We start from the raw sequence: 17405 nt of genomic DNA, 5'->3' as shown, positions 1-17405 counted from the left end.
TTTAAATCTATCTAAGATCAAATTATCAAGCCATAAATTGCCAACAAACATAGGATATTTGTTAAAACATAGGAAAAAAACAAAGACAAACCTCACAAAAATGTCAGCACATACTGCTGAGATGTCTGAACTTAGAGACAGTGATAGAACCAAGCTTAGGTAAGAATCTGAACTAACTGAAATGAACAGTGCACTGCATCTGTACACAGATTTATTAAAGATTCTTAGAACACTATCCATACTTGACAAAACTGATCCTATTACAATTGTGACCCAAAAGCATATTCCCAACCCATCTGTGTGTCAAATATTTAAAGCAGTATTGTCCAGATGGAACCTCATGAAAATAAAAAGCTCTACACAGTACAGCAAAAGAAAAGTTGAATGAAAGAAGAGCCTAGAGATGGAAGAAATTCTTCACAGATACCCATCTTCCAAAGGATTGCTATCTAGAATATATAAAGAAGTAAAAGAACTAAGCCTGGAAACAATTCAGTTTCATGCTCCACTATGTTCATAGCAGCCTTATTTATAATAGCCAGAAGCTGGAAAGAACCCAGATGCCCCTTAACAGAGGAATGAATAAAAAAAAAAAATGTGATACATTTACACAATAGAGTACTACTCAGCTATTAAAAAGAATGAATTTATGAAATTTCTAAGCAAATGGTTGGACCTGGAGGGCATTATCCTGAGTGAGGTAACCCAATCACAAAAGAACTCAAATGATATGTACTCACTGATAAGTGGATATTAGCCCAGAAACTTAGGATACCCAAGATATAAGATACAATTTGTGAAACACATGAAACTCAAGAAGAATGAAGACCAAAGTGTGGACACTTTGCCCCTTCTTAGAATTGGGAACAAAACACCCATGGAAGGAGTTACAGAGACACAGTTTGGAGCTGAAACAAAAGGATGGACCATCTAGAGACTGCCATATCCAGGGATCCATCCCATAATCAGCATCTAAACGCTGACACCATTGCATACACTAGCAAGATTTTGCTAAAAGGACCCTGATATAGCTGTCTCTTGTGAGACTATGCTGGGGTCTAGCAAACACAGAAGTGGATGCTCACAGTCAGCTATTGGATGGATCACAGGGCCCCCAATGGAGGAGCTAGAGAAAATACCCAAGGAGCTAAAGGGATCTGCAACCCTATAAGTGGAACAACAATATGTACTAACCAGTACCCCCCGGAGCTCGTGTCTCTAGCTGCATATGTATCAGAAGATGGCCTAGTCGGCCATCAGTGGAAAGAGAGGCCCATTGGACATGCAAACTTTATATGCCCCAGTACAGGGGAACGCCAGGGCCAAAAAGCAGGAGTGGGTGGGAGGGTATGGGGAACTCTTGGGATAGCATTGGAAATGTAAATGAGGAAAATACCTAATAAAAAAAATTTTAGCTAAGTAACTCAATAGAATTTTCAAAACAAATACAAATAATCAATAATTATTGTATGTATTATATATGTTCAGAACCATATCAAATTGGAAATTAAAACCATTTTGAGATTCCATTTCCATTCCAGTCCAAAGGGCTGTAATTCGGAAAACCAATGAAAAATGCTGGCAAGGATGCAGGGAAAGAGTAAGCTGGATTTACTGTTGGTAGGGATGTAAATCAGTGCAGCTACTATGGAAATAAGTAGGGGGAGTTATCAAAAAGCTAGAATTAAGACTGCCATATGACCCATCTATACCATCCATACCATCCCTGGGCATCTGCCCAAAGGAATATAAATGCTACATACCACAGACTTGCATATACATGTTCATTACTGTTCTATTCTTAGTAGCAGGGAAACAGAATAAAGCTTTTGAGAGAGAGGGAGGAGAGAGAAAAAAAAGAGAGTAGAATGGAGGACAGGAACCTGAGGCTTTAAATGTGATGGATGAAGAGGGTGACAACATAAAAGTAGACAGGGGAAAAGATTAATAGATAAAATACAACATACACTCAAACATAAAAAAATAAACAATTTTTAAATAAATAAAACAATTTACTAAATACATAGGTTTTATAATTTTTATTTTATTGCAAGCAGTACTTTTCATTCATAATATATTATTACTTTTCAACATTTTTATTGGTTGTTTTATTTATTTACATTTTAAATGTTGTCTCCCTTCCCAGTTTTCCCTCTGCAAACCTTCCATCCCATTCCATTTCTTCCCCTTTGCCTCTAGAAGAGTGCTCTCCCACCTATCTACCACTTCTGCCTCACCACTCTAGTATCCACCTATGCTGGGGCATCTAGCCTCCACAAGACCCAGGGCCTTCCCTCCCATAGATGCCAGATAAGGCCATCCTCTGCTACATATGTAGCTAGAGCCATGGAGAAGTGTCCTCTTTGGTTGGTGGTTTAGTCCCTGGGAGCTCTGGGTGATCCACTCAGTTGATATTGTTCTTCCTATGGAGTTACAATTCCCTTCAGCTCCTTCAGTCCTTCCTATAACTCTCCCATTGGGGTTCCTGGGTTCAGTCCAATGGTTGGCTGTGAGTATCTGCATCTGTATTGGTCAGGTGCTGGCAGACACTCTTGGGACAGCTATAACAGGCTCCTGTCAGCAAGCACTTCTTGGTATCAGCGGTATAGTGTCTGCAAATGAAATGAATCCCTAGGTTGTGTAATCTCTGGATGGCCTTTCCTTCAGTCTCTGATCCATGTTTTTGTCCCTGTCTTTCCTCTAGATAGGAACAATTCTGGATTAAAAATCTTGAGATGGGTGGGTGATCCCATCCCTCAACTGGGCTCAGTGCCTATCTACTAGAGGTGGCCTCTACAGGTTTTATCTTCCCTTTGTTGGGTATTTCGACTGATGCCATCCCTGTTGGGTCCTGAGAACATCTTGCTTCCCTGGCATCTGGGACTTTCTAGTGGCTACCCCCAGTTCCCCATCCCCCACTGCTACATATTTCTGTTCAATTTCCTAACCCTCTGTACTTTTCCTCCTGTCTCTTCCCACACCTGATCCTGTCCCACTTTTTTTCCTTCTCTCTCCTCTCTCCCTCTCAGGTCCCTCCCTCCTGCTACCTCCCGTGATTATTTTGTTCCACCTTCTAAGTAGGATTGAAGCATCCACACTTTGGTCTTCCTTCTTCTTAAGCTCCATGTTGTTTGTGAGTTGTATTGTGGCTATCCTGAGCTTTTGGGCTAATGTCCTCAATCAGTGAGTGCATACCATGTGTGTTCTTTTGTATCTGGGTTATCTCACTCAGGATGATATTTTCTAGTTCCCATCCATTAGCCTGCAAATTTCATGAAGTCATTGTTTTTAATAGCTGAATAGTATTCCATTGTGTAAATGTACCACATAGTCTGTATCCATTCTTCCATTAAGGAGCATCTGGGTTCTTTCCAGCCTCTGGCTATTATAAATAAGGCTGCTATGAACATAGCAGAGCATGTGTCCTTGTATATATATGTGAGAGGATCTTTTGGGTATATACCTGGTAGTGGTATAGCTGGGTCTTCAGGTAGAACTATTTCCAATATTCTGAAGAACTGCCAAATTGATTTCCAGAGTAGTTGTACCAGCTTGCAATCCCACTAGCAATGGAGGAGTGTTCCTCTTCCTCCACATCCTCACCAGCATCTGCTGTCACCTGAGTTTTTGATCTTAGCCATTCTGACAGGTGTTAGGTGGAATCTCAGGGTTGTTTTGATTTGCATTTCCCTGATGACTAAGGCTGTTGAACATTTCTTTAGATACTTCTCCACTATTCAAGATTCCTCAGTTGAGAATTCTTGGTTTAGCTCTATATCCCATTTTTTATTTTGACCATGAGCCTAGCCTTAATGGTTAAGCCATCTTTCCAGCACATACCCCAGTTTTTAATAGGGTTATTTGGTCCTCTGGAGTCTTAACTTCTTGAGTTCTTTATATATTTTGCATATTAGCCCTCTACCAGATGTAGGGTTGGTATAGATCTTTTCCCAATCTGTAGGTTGCCATTTTGTCCTATTGACAGTGTCCTTTGCCTTACAGAGCTTTTCAATTTTTTTTTAATTTTTAATATTTTTATTACATATTTTCCTCAATTACATTTCCAATGTTATCCCAAAAGTCCCCCATAGCGCCCCCCACTTCCCTACCCACCCATTCCCATTCTTTTGGCCCTGGCATTCCCCTATATTGGGGCATATAAAGTTTGCAAGTCCAATGGGCCTCTCTTTCCATTGATGGCCGACTAGGCCATCTTTCGATACATATGCAGCTAGAGACAAGAGCTCCGGGGTTCTGGTTAGTACATCATGTTGTTCCAACAATAGGGTTGCAGATCCCTTTAGCTCCTTGGGTACTTTCTCTAGCTTCTCCATTGGGAGCCCTGTGATACATCCAATAGCTGACTGTGAACATCCATTCCTGTGTTTGCTAGGCCCCGGCATCGTCTCACAAGAGACAGCTATATTTGGGCCCTTTCAGCAAAATCTTGCTAGTGTATGCAATGGTGTCAGCGTTTAGAAGCTGATTATGGGATGGATCCCTGGATACGGCAGTCTCTAAATGGTCCATCCTTTCATCACAGCTACGAACTTTGTCTCTATAGCTCCTTCCCTGGGTGTTTTGTTCCCAATTCTAAGAAGGTGCACAGTGTCCACACTTTGGTCTTCATTCTTCTTGAGTTTCATGCGTTTAGCAAATTGTATCTTATATCTTGGGTATCCTAAATTTTGGGCTAATATCCACTTATCAGTGAATACATATTGTGTGAGTTCTTTTGTGATTGTGTTACTTCACTCAAGATGATGCCCTCCAGGTCCATCCATTTGGCTAGGAATTTCATAAATTCATTCTTTTTAATAGCTGAGTAGTACTCCATTGTGTAAATGTACCATAATTTCTGTATCCATTCCTCTGTTGAGGGACATCTGGGTTCTTTCCAGCTTCTGGCTATTATAAATAGGGCTGCTATGAACATAGTGGAGCATGTGTCCTTTTTACCGGTTGGGACATCTTCTGGATATATGCCCAGGAGAGGTATTGCTGGATCCTCCGGTAGTACTATGTCCAATTTTCTGAGGAACCGCCAGACTGATTTCCAGAGTGGTTGTACAAGCTTGCAATCCCACCAACAATGGAGGAGTGTTCCTCTTTCTCCACATCCTCGCCAGCATCTGCTGTCACCTGAATTTTTGATCTTAGCCATTCTGACTGGTGTGAGGTGGAATCTCAGGGTTGTTTTGATTTGCATTTCCCTGATGATTAAGGATGTTGAACATTTTTTCAGGTGTTTCTCTGCCATTCGGTATTCCTCAGGTGAGAATTCTTTGTTCAGTTCTGAGCCCCATTTTTTAATGGGGTTATTTGACTTTCTGGAGTCCACCTTCTTGAGTTCTTTATATATATTGGATATTAGTCCCTTATCTGATTTAGGATAGGTGAAGATCCTTTCCCAATCTGTTGGTGGTTTTTTTGTCTTCTTGATGGTGTCTTTAGCCTTGCAGAAGCTTTGTAGTTTCATGAGGTCCCACTTGTCAATTCTCGATCTTACAGCACAAGCCATTACTGTTCTATTCAGGAATTTTTCCCCTGTGCCCATATCTTCAAGGCTTTTCCCCACTTTCTCCTCTATAAGTTTCAGTGTCTCTGGTTTTATGTGAAGTTCCTTGATCCACTTAGACTTGACCTTAGTACAAGGAGATAGGAATGGATCGATTCGCATTCTTCTACATGTTAACAACCAGTTGTGCCAGCACCATTTGTTGAAAATGCTGTCTTTCTTCCACTGGATGTTTTTAGCTCCCTTGTCGAAGATCAAGTGACCGTAGGTGTGTGGGATCATTTCTGGGTCTTCAATTCTATTCCATTGGTCTATTTGTCTGTCACTATACCAGTACCATGCAGTTTTTATCACAATTGCTCTGTAGTAGAGCTTTAGGTCCGGCATGGTGATTCCACCAGAGGTTCTTTTATCCTTGAGAAGAGTTTTTGCTATCCTAGGTTTTTTGTTATTCCAGATGAATTTGCAGATTGCACTTTCTAATTCGTTGAAGAATTGATTTGGAATTTTGATGGGGATTGCATTGAATCTGTAGATTGCTTTTGGCAAGATAGCCATTTTTACAATGTTGATCCTGCCAATCCATGAGCATGGGAGATCTTTCCATCTTCTGAGATCTTCTATAATTTCTTTCTTCAGAGACTTGAAGTTTTTATTATACAGATCTTTCACTTCCTTAGTTAGAGTCATGCCAAGATATTTTATATTATTTGTGACTATTGAGAAGGGTGTTGTTTCCCTAATTTCTTTCTCAGCCTGTTTATTCTTTGTGTAGAGAAAGGCCATTGATTTGTTTGAGTTAATTTTATATCCAGCTACTTCACCGAAGCTGTTTATCAGGCTTAGGAGTTCTCTGGTGGAATTTTTAGGGTCACTTATATATACTATCATATCATCTGCAAAAAGTGATATTTTGACTTCATCTTTTCCAATTTGTTTCCCTTTGATCTCCTTTTGTTGTCGAATTGCTCTGGCTAGGACTTCAAGTACAATGTTCAATAGGTATGGAGAAAGTGGACAGCCTTGTCTAGTTCCTGATTTTAGAGGGATTGCTTCAAGCTTCTCACCATTTACTTTGATGTTGGCTACTGGTTTGCTGTAGATTGCTTTTATCATGTTTAGGTATGGGCCTTGAATTCCTGATCTTTCCAAGACTTTTATCATGAATGGGTGTTGGATCTTGTCAAAAGCTTTTTCCGCATCTAACGAAATGACCATGTGGTTTTTGTCTTTGAGTTTGTTTATATACTGGATTACGTTGATGGATTTCCGTATATTGAACCATCCCTGCATCCCTGGGATGAAACCTACTTGGTCAGGATGGATGATTGTTTTGATGTGTTCTTGGATTCGGTTAGCAAGAACTTTATTGAGGATTTTTGCATCAATATTCATAAGGGATATTGGTCTGAAGTTTTCTATCTTTGTTGGGTCTTTTTGTGGTTTAGGTATCAGAGTAATTGTGGCTTCATAGAATGAGTTGGGTAGAGTACCTTCTGTTTCTATTTTGTGGAATAGTTCGTGAAGAACTGGGATTAGATCTTCTTTGAAGGTCTGATAGAACTCTGCACTAAACCCATCTGGTCCTGGGCTTTTTTTAGTTGGGAGACTATTAATGACTGCTTCTATTTCTTTGGGGGATATAGGGCTGTTTAGATCATTAACCTGATCTTGATTCAACTTTGGTACCTGGTATCTGTCTAGGAACTTCTCCATTTCATCCAGGTTCTCCAGTTGTGTTGAGTATAGCCTTTGGTAGAAGGATCTGATGGTGTTTTGGATGTCTTCAGGTATTGTTATGTCTCCTTTTTCATTTCTGATTTTGTTAATTAGGATGCTTTCCCTGTGCCCTCTAGTGAGTCTGGCTAAGGGTTTACCTATCTTGTTGATTTTCTCAAAGAACCAGCTCCTTGATTGGTTGATTCTTTGAATAGTTTTTCTTGTTTCCACTTGGTTGATTTCGCCCCTGAGTTTGATTATTTCCTGCCGTCTACTCCTCTTGGGTGAATTTGCTTCCTTTTGTTCTAGTGCTTTTAGGTATGTTGTCAAGCTGCTAATGTGTGCTCTCTCTAGTTTTTTTTTGGAGGCACTCAGAGCTATGAGTTTTCCTCTTAGAAATGCTTTCATTGCGTCCCATAAGTTTGGGTATGTTGTGGCTTCATTTTCATTGAACTCTAAAAAGTCCTTAATTTCTTTCTTTATTCCTTCCTTGACCAAGGTATCATTGAGAAGGGTGTTGTTCAGTTTCCACGTGAAGGTTGGCTTTCTATTATTTATTTTGTTATTGAAGATCAGCCTTAGTCCATGGTGATCTGATAGGATGCATGGGACAATTTCAATATTTTTGTATCTGTTGAGGCCTGTTTTGTGGCCAATTATGTGGTCAATTTTGGAGAAGGTACCATGAGGTGCTGAGAAGAAGGTATATCCTTTTGTTTTAGGATAGAATGTTCTGTAGATATCTGCCAGATCCATTTGATTCATAATTTCTCTTAGTTTCTCTGTGTCCCTGTTTAGTTTCTGTTTCCATGATCTGTCCATTGGTGAAAGTGGTGTGTTGAAGTCTCCCACTATTATTGTATGAGGTGCAATGTGTGCTTTGAGATTTACTAAAGTTTCTTTAATGAATGTGGCTGCCTTTGTATTTGGAGCATAGATATTCAGGATTGATAGTTCCTCTTGGAGGATTTTACCTTTGATGAGTATGAAGTGTCCCTCCCTGTCTTTTTTAATGACTTTGGGTTGGAAGTCAATCTTATCAGATATTAGAATGGCTACTCCAGCTTGTTTCTTCATACCATTTGCTTGGAAAATTGTTTTCCAGCCTTTCATTCTGAGGTAGTGTCTATCTTTTTCTCTGAGACGAGTTTCCTGTAAGCAGCAAAATGTTGGGTCTTGTTTGTGTAGCCAGTTTGTTAGTCTATGTCTTTTTATCGGGGAGTTGAGTCCATTGATATTAAGAGATATTAAGGAAAAGTAATTGTTGTTTCCTGTTATTTTTGTTGTTAAAGTTGGCATTTTGTTCTTGTGGCTGTCTTCTTTTAGGTTTGTTGAGGGATTACCTTCTTGTAGTTTCTAGGGCGTGGTTCCTGTCCTTGTATTGGTTTTTTTCTGTTATTATCCTTTGAAGGGCTGGATTCGTGGAGAGATAATGTGTGAATTTGGTTTTGTCGTGGAACACTTTGGTTTCTCCATCTATGTTAATTGAGAGTTTGGCTGGGTATAGTAGCCTGGGCTGTAATTTGTGTTCTTTTAGTGTCTGTATAACATCCGTCCAGGATCTTCTGGCTTTCATAGTCTCTGGTGAAAAATCTGGTGTAATTCTGATAGGCTTGCCTTTATATGTTACTTGGCCTTTTTCTCTTACTGCTTTTAGTATTCTATCTTTATTTAGAGCATTTGTTGTTCTGATTATTATGTGTCGGGAGGTATTTCTTTTCTGGTCCAGTCTATTTGGAGTTCTGTAGGCTTCTTGTATGTTCATGGGCATCTCTTTCTTTAGATTTGGGAAGTTTTCTTCTATAATTTTGTTGAAGATGTTTGCTGGTCCTTTGAGTTGAAAATCTTCATTCTCATCCACTCCTATTATCCGTAGGTTTGGTCTTCTCATTGTGTCCTGTATTTCTTGGATGTTTTGAGTTAGGATCTTTTTGCATTTTACATTTTCCTTGATTGTTGTGCCGATGTTCTCTATGGAATCTTCTGCACCTGAGATTCTCTCTTCCATCTCTTGTATTCTGTTGCTGATGCTGGTATCTATGGTTCCAGATTTCTTTCCTAGGGTTTCTATCTCCAGTGTTGCCTCATTTTGGGTTTTCTTTATTGTGTCTACTTCCCTTTTTAGGTCTAGTATGGTTTTGTTCATTTCCATCATCTGTTTGGATGTGTTTTCCTGTTTTTCATTAAGGACTTCTACCTGTTTGATTATGTTATCCCGTTTTTCTTTAAGGATTTATAACTCTTTAGCAGTGTTCTCCTGCAATTCTTTAAGGGATTTTTGTGCTTCCTCTTTACTGTCTTCGAGCTTTTCAATTTTATGAGGTCCCATTTGTCAGTTGTTTATCTTAGAGCCTGAGCCATTGGTGTTCTGTTCAGGAAATTTTCCCCTGTGCTAATGTGTTCAAGGCTCTTTCCCATTTTCCCTTCTATAAGATTCAACATTTCTGGTTTTATATGGAGGTTCTTAATCCTCTTGAACTTGAACTTTGTACAAGAAGATAAGAGTGGATCAATTTGCATTCTTCTATATGCTGACCACCACTCAAACCACCACCATTTTTTGAATATGCTGTCTTTTTTCCACTGGATGGTTTTGGCTTCTTTGTCAAAGATCAGGCGACCATAGATGTGTGGGCTTACTTCTGGATCTTCAGTTCTATTCCCTTGATCTACATGCCTGTCTCTATACCAATACCATGCAGCTTTTATCACTATTGCTCTATAGTAGAACTTGAGGTCAGGGATGGTTATTCCTCCACAAGTTCTTTTATTGTTGAGAATAGTTTTTGCTATCCTGGGTTTTTTGTTATTCCAGATGGATTTGAGAATTGCTCTTTCTATCTCTGTAAAGAGTTGAGTTGGAATTTTGATGGGGATTGCATTGAATATGTTCATTGCTTTTGGTAAGATGCCATTTTTACTGTGTTAATCCTGCTGATCCATGAGCATGGAAGATCTTTCCATCTTCTGAGGATTTTGTCAGTTTCTTTCTTCAGAAACTTGAAGTTATTGTCATACAGATCTTTCACTTGTTTGGTTAGAGTTATACCAAGATATTTTATATTGTTTGTGACTATTGTGAAGGGTGTCATTTCCCTAATTTCTTTCTCAGCCCATTTATCCTTTAAGAAGAGGAAGGCTTCTGATTTGTTTGAGTTGCTTTTATATCCAGCCACTTTGCTGAAGTTATTTATCAGCTATAGGAGTTCTTTGGTGAAATTTTTTGGGTATCTTATGTATAGTATCATATCATCCACAAATAGTGCTATCTTGACTTCTTCCTTTCCAATTTGTATCCCTTTAACCTCCTTTTGTTGTCTAATTACTTTGGCTAGAACTTCGAATCCTATATTGAATAAATAGGGAGAGTGTGGGCAACCTTGTTACTGATTTTATTGGATTTGCTTCAATTTTCTCTCCATTTAGTTTGATGTTGGCTGTTTTAAAATTATTAATTTTAGAAGTCTGAGTTATCTAGTTTTCATAATGAACTTATTGTGGTGCAAATAAAAGTAGCAAATGAGTCATTAAAATATACAGCTGCTTATACTTACAGAATCTACATGTTTACTGGGTCTATTGACTGACAGATTATTAGCACTCAGAAGATTAGAACATTCAGGTACATCTGTCTTAGGGAGTTAATAATTACATGCTTTCCCTTCCCTAGCTAACAAGTACACACATATCATAGTACTTCAAAGGAGGCTCAAGCTTATGAAGTGTAGAATACTACTAAATGAAATACAGTGGTTATAGTAGCAGAGGGATTGTATTTATCTCCAGAGCTGCTGTAACAAAAAAAATCACAGACTGGTGGTTAAACAATAAATTGTTTCCTCACAGCTCTAGAGGCTACAAAATTCAAGATCAGCTATCACAGGCTTGATTCTTTTTGTGTCCTCTCCCTGGTTATAGAGGGGCTCTGACTGTGTTCTCAAGTGGCTTGCTTGCTTGTTTGGCTTTTTGTTTGTTTGTTTGTTTGTAGGCATATCCCTTGTGATGGTGGTTGGGGGGGACCAGTCACATCATGTCAACCTAATGGCTTTGTTTTCATTTAATTATGTTCAAATAGCTTAAATACTAGTACTGTCTTGAGGTTTGGACTTCAGCATATGGATAGCGGCAAGGTTAGGGCTAGAAGAGGTTGCTATCCTCTATCTTTCATACATGGTACTTAAAAACTAAAATAGTATAGTAGAAAATTTATCTTTCCTTTTCCATGACAGAAGAATACAAAGAATTTAGAGAAGTTTCTTCACACACACACACAAAAAAAATTTATGTATAATTCAGAAATTACATAGGAATAATCATAGATTGAGTTCTGAAACACTTACTTAATATCTTCTCTAAAATAACTAAAGAGAAGAGAAAATGCATACAACAAAAGTATTAGTTTGTCTTGTAATGCTGAAGAATATTCAGTGGAGAAAATCTTTGTGGAAGTCAACTGTCTTTGTAAGGTAGGAGTTAGGATTACAGAACAACACATCTCTTTTTACTTGGTAAATGTGCTTTGTCACCGAGCTGCTGCTAATGTCCTGCTGCCCCCCTTCCTTCCATCTGCCTTTCTTTAGAAGTCAGCCCTGGTCTTCTCAAAATATGATTGGTCACCTATTCTCATAAAAGCTTTGCCTTCCCTTCAGGGAACTAACTATAGTGAGTCGTTTATAGTATCATGATTTATATTTGTCCCATTCATCAAACTTTAGACTTCATAACTCAGAGTGGCCATGTCTTATGTTCACCGCTGTTTGCCTTTATTTCCCTGCAGTGAGAGATCATTCAGCAAATAGCTCGGCTACACAACTAAATATTTCATTTGCTTAGAATTTTATGCCTGGAATATTGTGCTAACTTCTGTTTGTGTTTCTGTCTAGAATGTGGCAGATCAGATTTCGTTTCAAATTGCTGGTGGATTAACAGCCCTTGAAAACATCCTTCAAGTAGTGACTCCAGCCACAAACATGAACACGGTTTCACGAATTCCTCCTAAGTAAGTATAGTTTCTTAGTCTGTTTTTCACGTTTCATTTGTAAGTAATTTCTGCCCTGCAGTTTCCATATGGGGGAACCACTGGAAAATTATATGTGTACTTAGGCTTGAATAGCAAGAGCTTACACCTCACATTAAGGAGAAAAACAGGGGTACTTGACTTCATTTACAGAATTCAAATTGAGCCTAGAAAGCCTTATAAGGAAATTACTGTGTGATTGACTCCATTCCCAAACCAAGAAGAGCTGATGAAGCCGTCGAATAGGAGTGAAAGAAAGCTAACCTTGTATGTTGTGTGTGAAAGGGGTGAGCCCATATCTGGTCTTGAGCCTGGAAATCTACAGAAATCCTCACACTCAGGAAAAACATTCTATGGCCAAGACTGCCAAAGTGTGGAGTCCCAGGCAAATTGTCAGGAACTGGACTGCACTTTAGTCACTAATGGTAAATAGTCCTTTGTCATAAAGATCCTGAGAGTCTAAACCAATGTCCCTAGATGTTGGCCACAGTTGACCACAGTGCCAGGATGAGAACTTGTTTCCTCACCAATAGATTTGAGTTTTCAGCTTTACACTGCCACAGATAGAAGTTGGTGTTGGGAGTTATGGACCTCTAGTAGTGTCTCTGATTCCCCTGTCTGAGCACAAACTCAAGATCATAACTCTACTCTCTGAACTTCTCAGAGCTAGAGTGTTAGAGCTGAGTGTGCTATGTTGCTTATTCACAGAAGGATAAGAGAATTCTTAAACTACAGTAGCTTTGACTGTATAGCAGGCTGCTGGAAATATGTCAATGGGTAAAATTTAAAACTACTTCCTCATTTTCTTCCCAGCTATTCTTCTGCACAAACTCCTAATGTGGCCCTGAACAGACCTTTGTGTCTTCTTACCCCATTTGCTCTCAGACTGCCCAGATCTCCCTTTTCATCCCTGATGAATCTTTACTACTCAGCAGCATGAACCAGTTTCAATCTTATCTTAACCTTCTTCACTATTCCCTGCTTCCTGTGATGTAGTATGGCTCTTACCTAGAGAGCTGGTGGTTTAAGCTATCCTGTATTATTTAATTTCCTCATGATAAGCAAAAGACTTAAGCCATTGTCTAGAAACAATCACCATTTTGAACTCTGAAACTCCATGACTATCTGACTATAAGCCTAATGCATCCCTGGCCAGCAACTCTGGGTTCTGTAAACATAGATGAACTGATCCTTGCTCTTACCACCTTGTTCATCTCCACTATTTCACATAGCCATTCCATAGCCTTGGTTTCCCCAGAGTTATTGCCAGGTAGCTTCCTAAAAATAGTATTTTCTTCCATATTTCCTTATTTTTAAAGAATTGATTTTTATCTCTCTGTGTGTGTGTGTGTTTAGGTACACACAAAAGCAAAGAATTGAATCCTCTAGACCTGGTAAAACAGTTGATTATGAAAAATACATTATGGGCACTAAGAATTTAACCTATCTTCTCTGTAAGAGCAGGAAGTTCTCAATCTCAAAGCCAATAATCACCATCCTCCAGTGCCCCCTATAGATTTCTTAAGGTATAATTAAAAATTATGGAACTAAGGATTTCATAAGTTGTTTTTTCTTAGAAGCAGAATAATAATATATTGTGTAAATATACTATATTTCCAGCACCCATTCATTAGTTGATGGATATCTAAGCTGATTCAGTTTCCGTTTCCCCAGTCTTGTAAATAGAGCAGCAATGAACATGAAGAAGAAGTATCTCTGTGAGCTAAGACATAGTGTCCTTGAGTGTACATGCAAGAGTGGTGTAGCTTGATCATGTGGTCTTTCAGTTTTGTGAGTAGCTTCCACACTGATTTCCAGTGCGGTCATAATGGTTCCCATTACCACCTGCAGCATTTAGTATTCCCCCTTTTCTACATGATTGTCAATTGTTCATTTGGTCATAGCCATTCTGGCTGAAATAAGATGGAAATCTCAGAGTAGTTTTAATTTACATTTTCCTGATGACTAAAGATGTTGAGCATTTTTTAGATATGCCCACTGGTGCAGTAATGGCACAGATGTTCCAGGAGTGATCACCCTCTGGATGATTGGGTCCAAGGCCCAGTCCATGAGATAGAACCCATACCTGGCACTGTTAAAGGGCCCAAGAACTTATTCTAGATAGGCCATAGTTCCTAACAGAGTCCTAAAACTTTTTCTGCTAAATGGACATAGTATTAAAATATTTCCTAATGATTTAAAGCTGTGATGGTTTGAATGGGAATGGCTCCCACAGGGTGATTTATTTCAGTACTTGGTCTCCAGTTAGTGAAGCTATTTAGAAATGATTAGGTGTGTGGCCTTGGTGGAAGACAAGAAATGTTCATGAGATATGAATGGAAGACATGTGTCACTGGCGGTAGACTATAAGGTTTAAAAGCCCACACAATTCCCATTTTTTTCTGCCTAGTATGGATCTTGTGTAAGTTCTTAGCTAGTGTTTCAGCACAGTGCCTGCCCTACCTGCCTGCCTGCTGCCTGTTCCCAGTCATGGTGGCCATGTACTCTAACCCTCAGGAACTATGAACCTCTAATTAAATGACTTCTTTTATAAGTTCCCTTGGTCAAGGTGTTTTATCCCAGCAATAGAAAAGTAACTAAAATAGAAGTTGGTATGAAAAGTGGAGTGTTGATATGATAGGTCTAACCATACTATTCTTTGAAGGAATAGAAATGTTTTGGCTTAGGAATGCAGTTAAACATTATATGCAGAACTTAAAAGACTGTTCTAGTAGGAATTTGGAAGATGGTAGAGATCAATGTCAACCATGGAGGCCCATCTCAAGATGTTTCAGAGGGGAACAATATTAACAACTAGGCAAAAGACCATTCTTTTGATATTTTGCCAAAGATTGTGGATGCTTTTTAACCTTGTCCTAAGAATAATCTGGCTGAGGCTTAATTGGGACGAATTGGGCAGAGATTTTAAGATAACCTACTTTTGACTCTATGATATAGTTATTACTGGACACTCTTATATAGGCCTATAATAATAAAGAAAAAGTGACTTGAGAACAACCAATCTATAAGCCAACTAGCAATGGAGGATTTGTAATCCAGCACAAAATGTTAAACTGAGCCCGTCTCTCTCAGGAACTTATACTTGAGAAATTGTAAGGCTTCAAATTCTTTTCTTTGAGTGTTTGAGTTTGAAAGATCACAAATTGGTAACTCCTGTGGTAGTTATTATAGGACTCTGAATGCTTCAATGTAGAGAAACAGAGGGTCTGTTTAGGGGACACACATAGGCACACAGTGAGAAGCCAGAGCCTGTTCATGAGACATGAATGTACTTAGAATGAAAGCATGTCCACCCACAGGGTTGGAGCCTCCCTATCCTCTTGAGGTTGGTTGTTCATTTTCTTCTGGATTCATGATAGAGTTTTCAATAGCCTTACTTTTTTCTTTTTTAACTTTTTAAAAATGTTATTGGTTGTTTTATTTATTTATATTTCAAATGTTATCCCCCTTCCCAGTTTCCCCTCCAAAGCTTCCTACCCTCTACCCCCATCCCCTCCCCCTACCTCTATGAGGGTACTCCCCCACCTGCCCACCCACTCCCACCTCAGTGCCTAGCATTCCCTGCTCTGAGTCATTGATCCTCTACAGGGCCAAGGGGCTCCCCTCTGATTGCTTCTTCTTGAATTTCACATCGTGCACTCCAGTACCAATCATCTCCCCCTCCCCTCATATTTGCCTTCCACCCTTGCAGCCTATCCCCCAATAGAGAAAAAAATTCTTTATAGAAACTATAGTTTGTTATACTGTGTCCCACAGGATGGTCTTTTATCCACACTTGTTTGCTTGCAAATGTTCATTGCAATGACTTGTTGGTGACTCTAGTTTCTACTACTCTCTCAATAACTGGAACCTCACTAGGACTCCTCTCAGATATCCTGCTGTTTCCCTGTGCCATGGAGATCCTGTAATTTTACATCAGTAGGACAGGCCCCTTCATACAGTCCAGCAGCTCATCAATAGGGGAGATGTTGGGGTGGGCCAACTCAAAGTCCTGGATCTGGGCCTGAGAGTTATCTAAGCTCGTCAGCCTGCCAGCTCTCATACTCTCATGCCCTTGGTGCTCACCAAAAAACCCTGAAGCCTGGGCCAGCTCTACCCTGTTGCCCAGGTGTAGCCAGTGAGGGACATGGCCAGTTTTCCCACTCCCGTGACCCCAGGGCCAGCTCTCCAGCCAGTCTTAGATGAGGGGAAGAGGTTATCTCTTCCTCATGCCCTCTGGGCAAGCTCACCCACATCCTCCACATCCAGGGCAAATTCTACTGTGCTGCCCAGGTAGCAGGTGACAGGCAGGGCCAGGTTTCCTACTCTCTTGACCTCAGGGCTAGCTCTTCTGCAATGGGTGAGGGCAGAGAGGGTATCTCTCTTAACTACTCTGCCACAAGACAAGTTATTGGGCCAGCTCTCCCACACTCACACCCCCATGACCAACTCAACTGCACCTGTGCCATCAAGATCAGCTCTATTTTGCTGCCCAGTTGAGGTACAGGGCCTGATCTCTTTTTTTCATAACCCTTTCAATTCTCTGGAACCCAATTCTCCCTCTTGAGACAAAGGAAAGAAGGGGATCTCTTCCTTGTCCACACCACCACACAGCAGACAAGAGGCAGGGCTGGCTCTCCCACACTCATGTACTTGGGGTCAGCTCACCTGCAGTCTCCACATGCAGAGCCAGCTTTACTCTGCTACATAGGTGAGATGCAGGGCCTGCTCTTCCAAGTGCTCCAGCAAGTGAGTGGCAGAGACAGCTCTCCTGCTCTGATGACCTGAGGACCAGCACTCCTGCCTTCTGTAGGTGACAAGGGGCAGAGGCCTGGGGAACACCTCTCCTTCGCCTATGTCACACATAATAAACAAGTGTCAAGCCCAGCTCTCCCATGCTTAAGCCCTCAGGGCTGCTTACCTGCACTCACTACTAAGTGGCATCAGCTCTACTGTACTGCCCAGGCCAGGTGCAGAGCCAGCTTTCCCAAATGATGCAGATAGTGAGGGGTTGCTCTCATGAACCAGGTCTCTGTCCTGCCATAGGTGTTAAGGGACAAGTCGGGAGGAGGGTGTCTCTCTCTCTCTCATCCATACTACCCCAGTGAGGGGCCAGCTTTCCCATACTTGCATCCTCAGCTGGCTCACCAG

General features: G+C 40.2%; 1 protein-coding gene across 3 annotated transcripts in view; it reads left to right on the top strand.

Moving 5' to 3' along the window:
• Scaper (S-phase cyclin A associated protein in the ER) overlaps positions 1-17405 on the top strand; it is a 365479-nt gene that overhangs the window by 226417 nt on the left and 121657 nt on the right. For all 3 annotated transcript variants that reach the window (XM_021171564.3, XM_029481364.2, XM_085844651.1), the window contains exon 25: positions 12121-12236. In XM_021171564.3, coding sequence (XP_021027223.2) covers positions 12121-12236 — 116 coding nt within the window. The remainder of the gene's footprint in view (positions 1-12120; positions 12237-17405) is intronic.

Source organism: Mus caroli, unplaced genomic scaffold (genome assembly GCF_978045245.1).
Source record: "Mus caroli unplaced genomic scaffold, Mus_caroli_1 scaffold_11, whole genome shotgun sequence".
In the NCBI taxonomy this organism is placed as follows: Eukaryota; Metazoa; Chordata; class Mammalia; order Rodentia; family Muridae; genus Mus; species Mus caroli.
The sequence above is the reverse complement of the archived record's forward strand: the minus strand, read 5'-3'. Positions and strand labels throughout refer to the sequence as shown.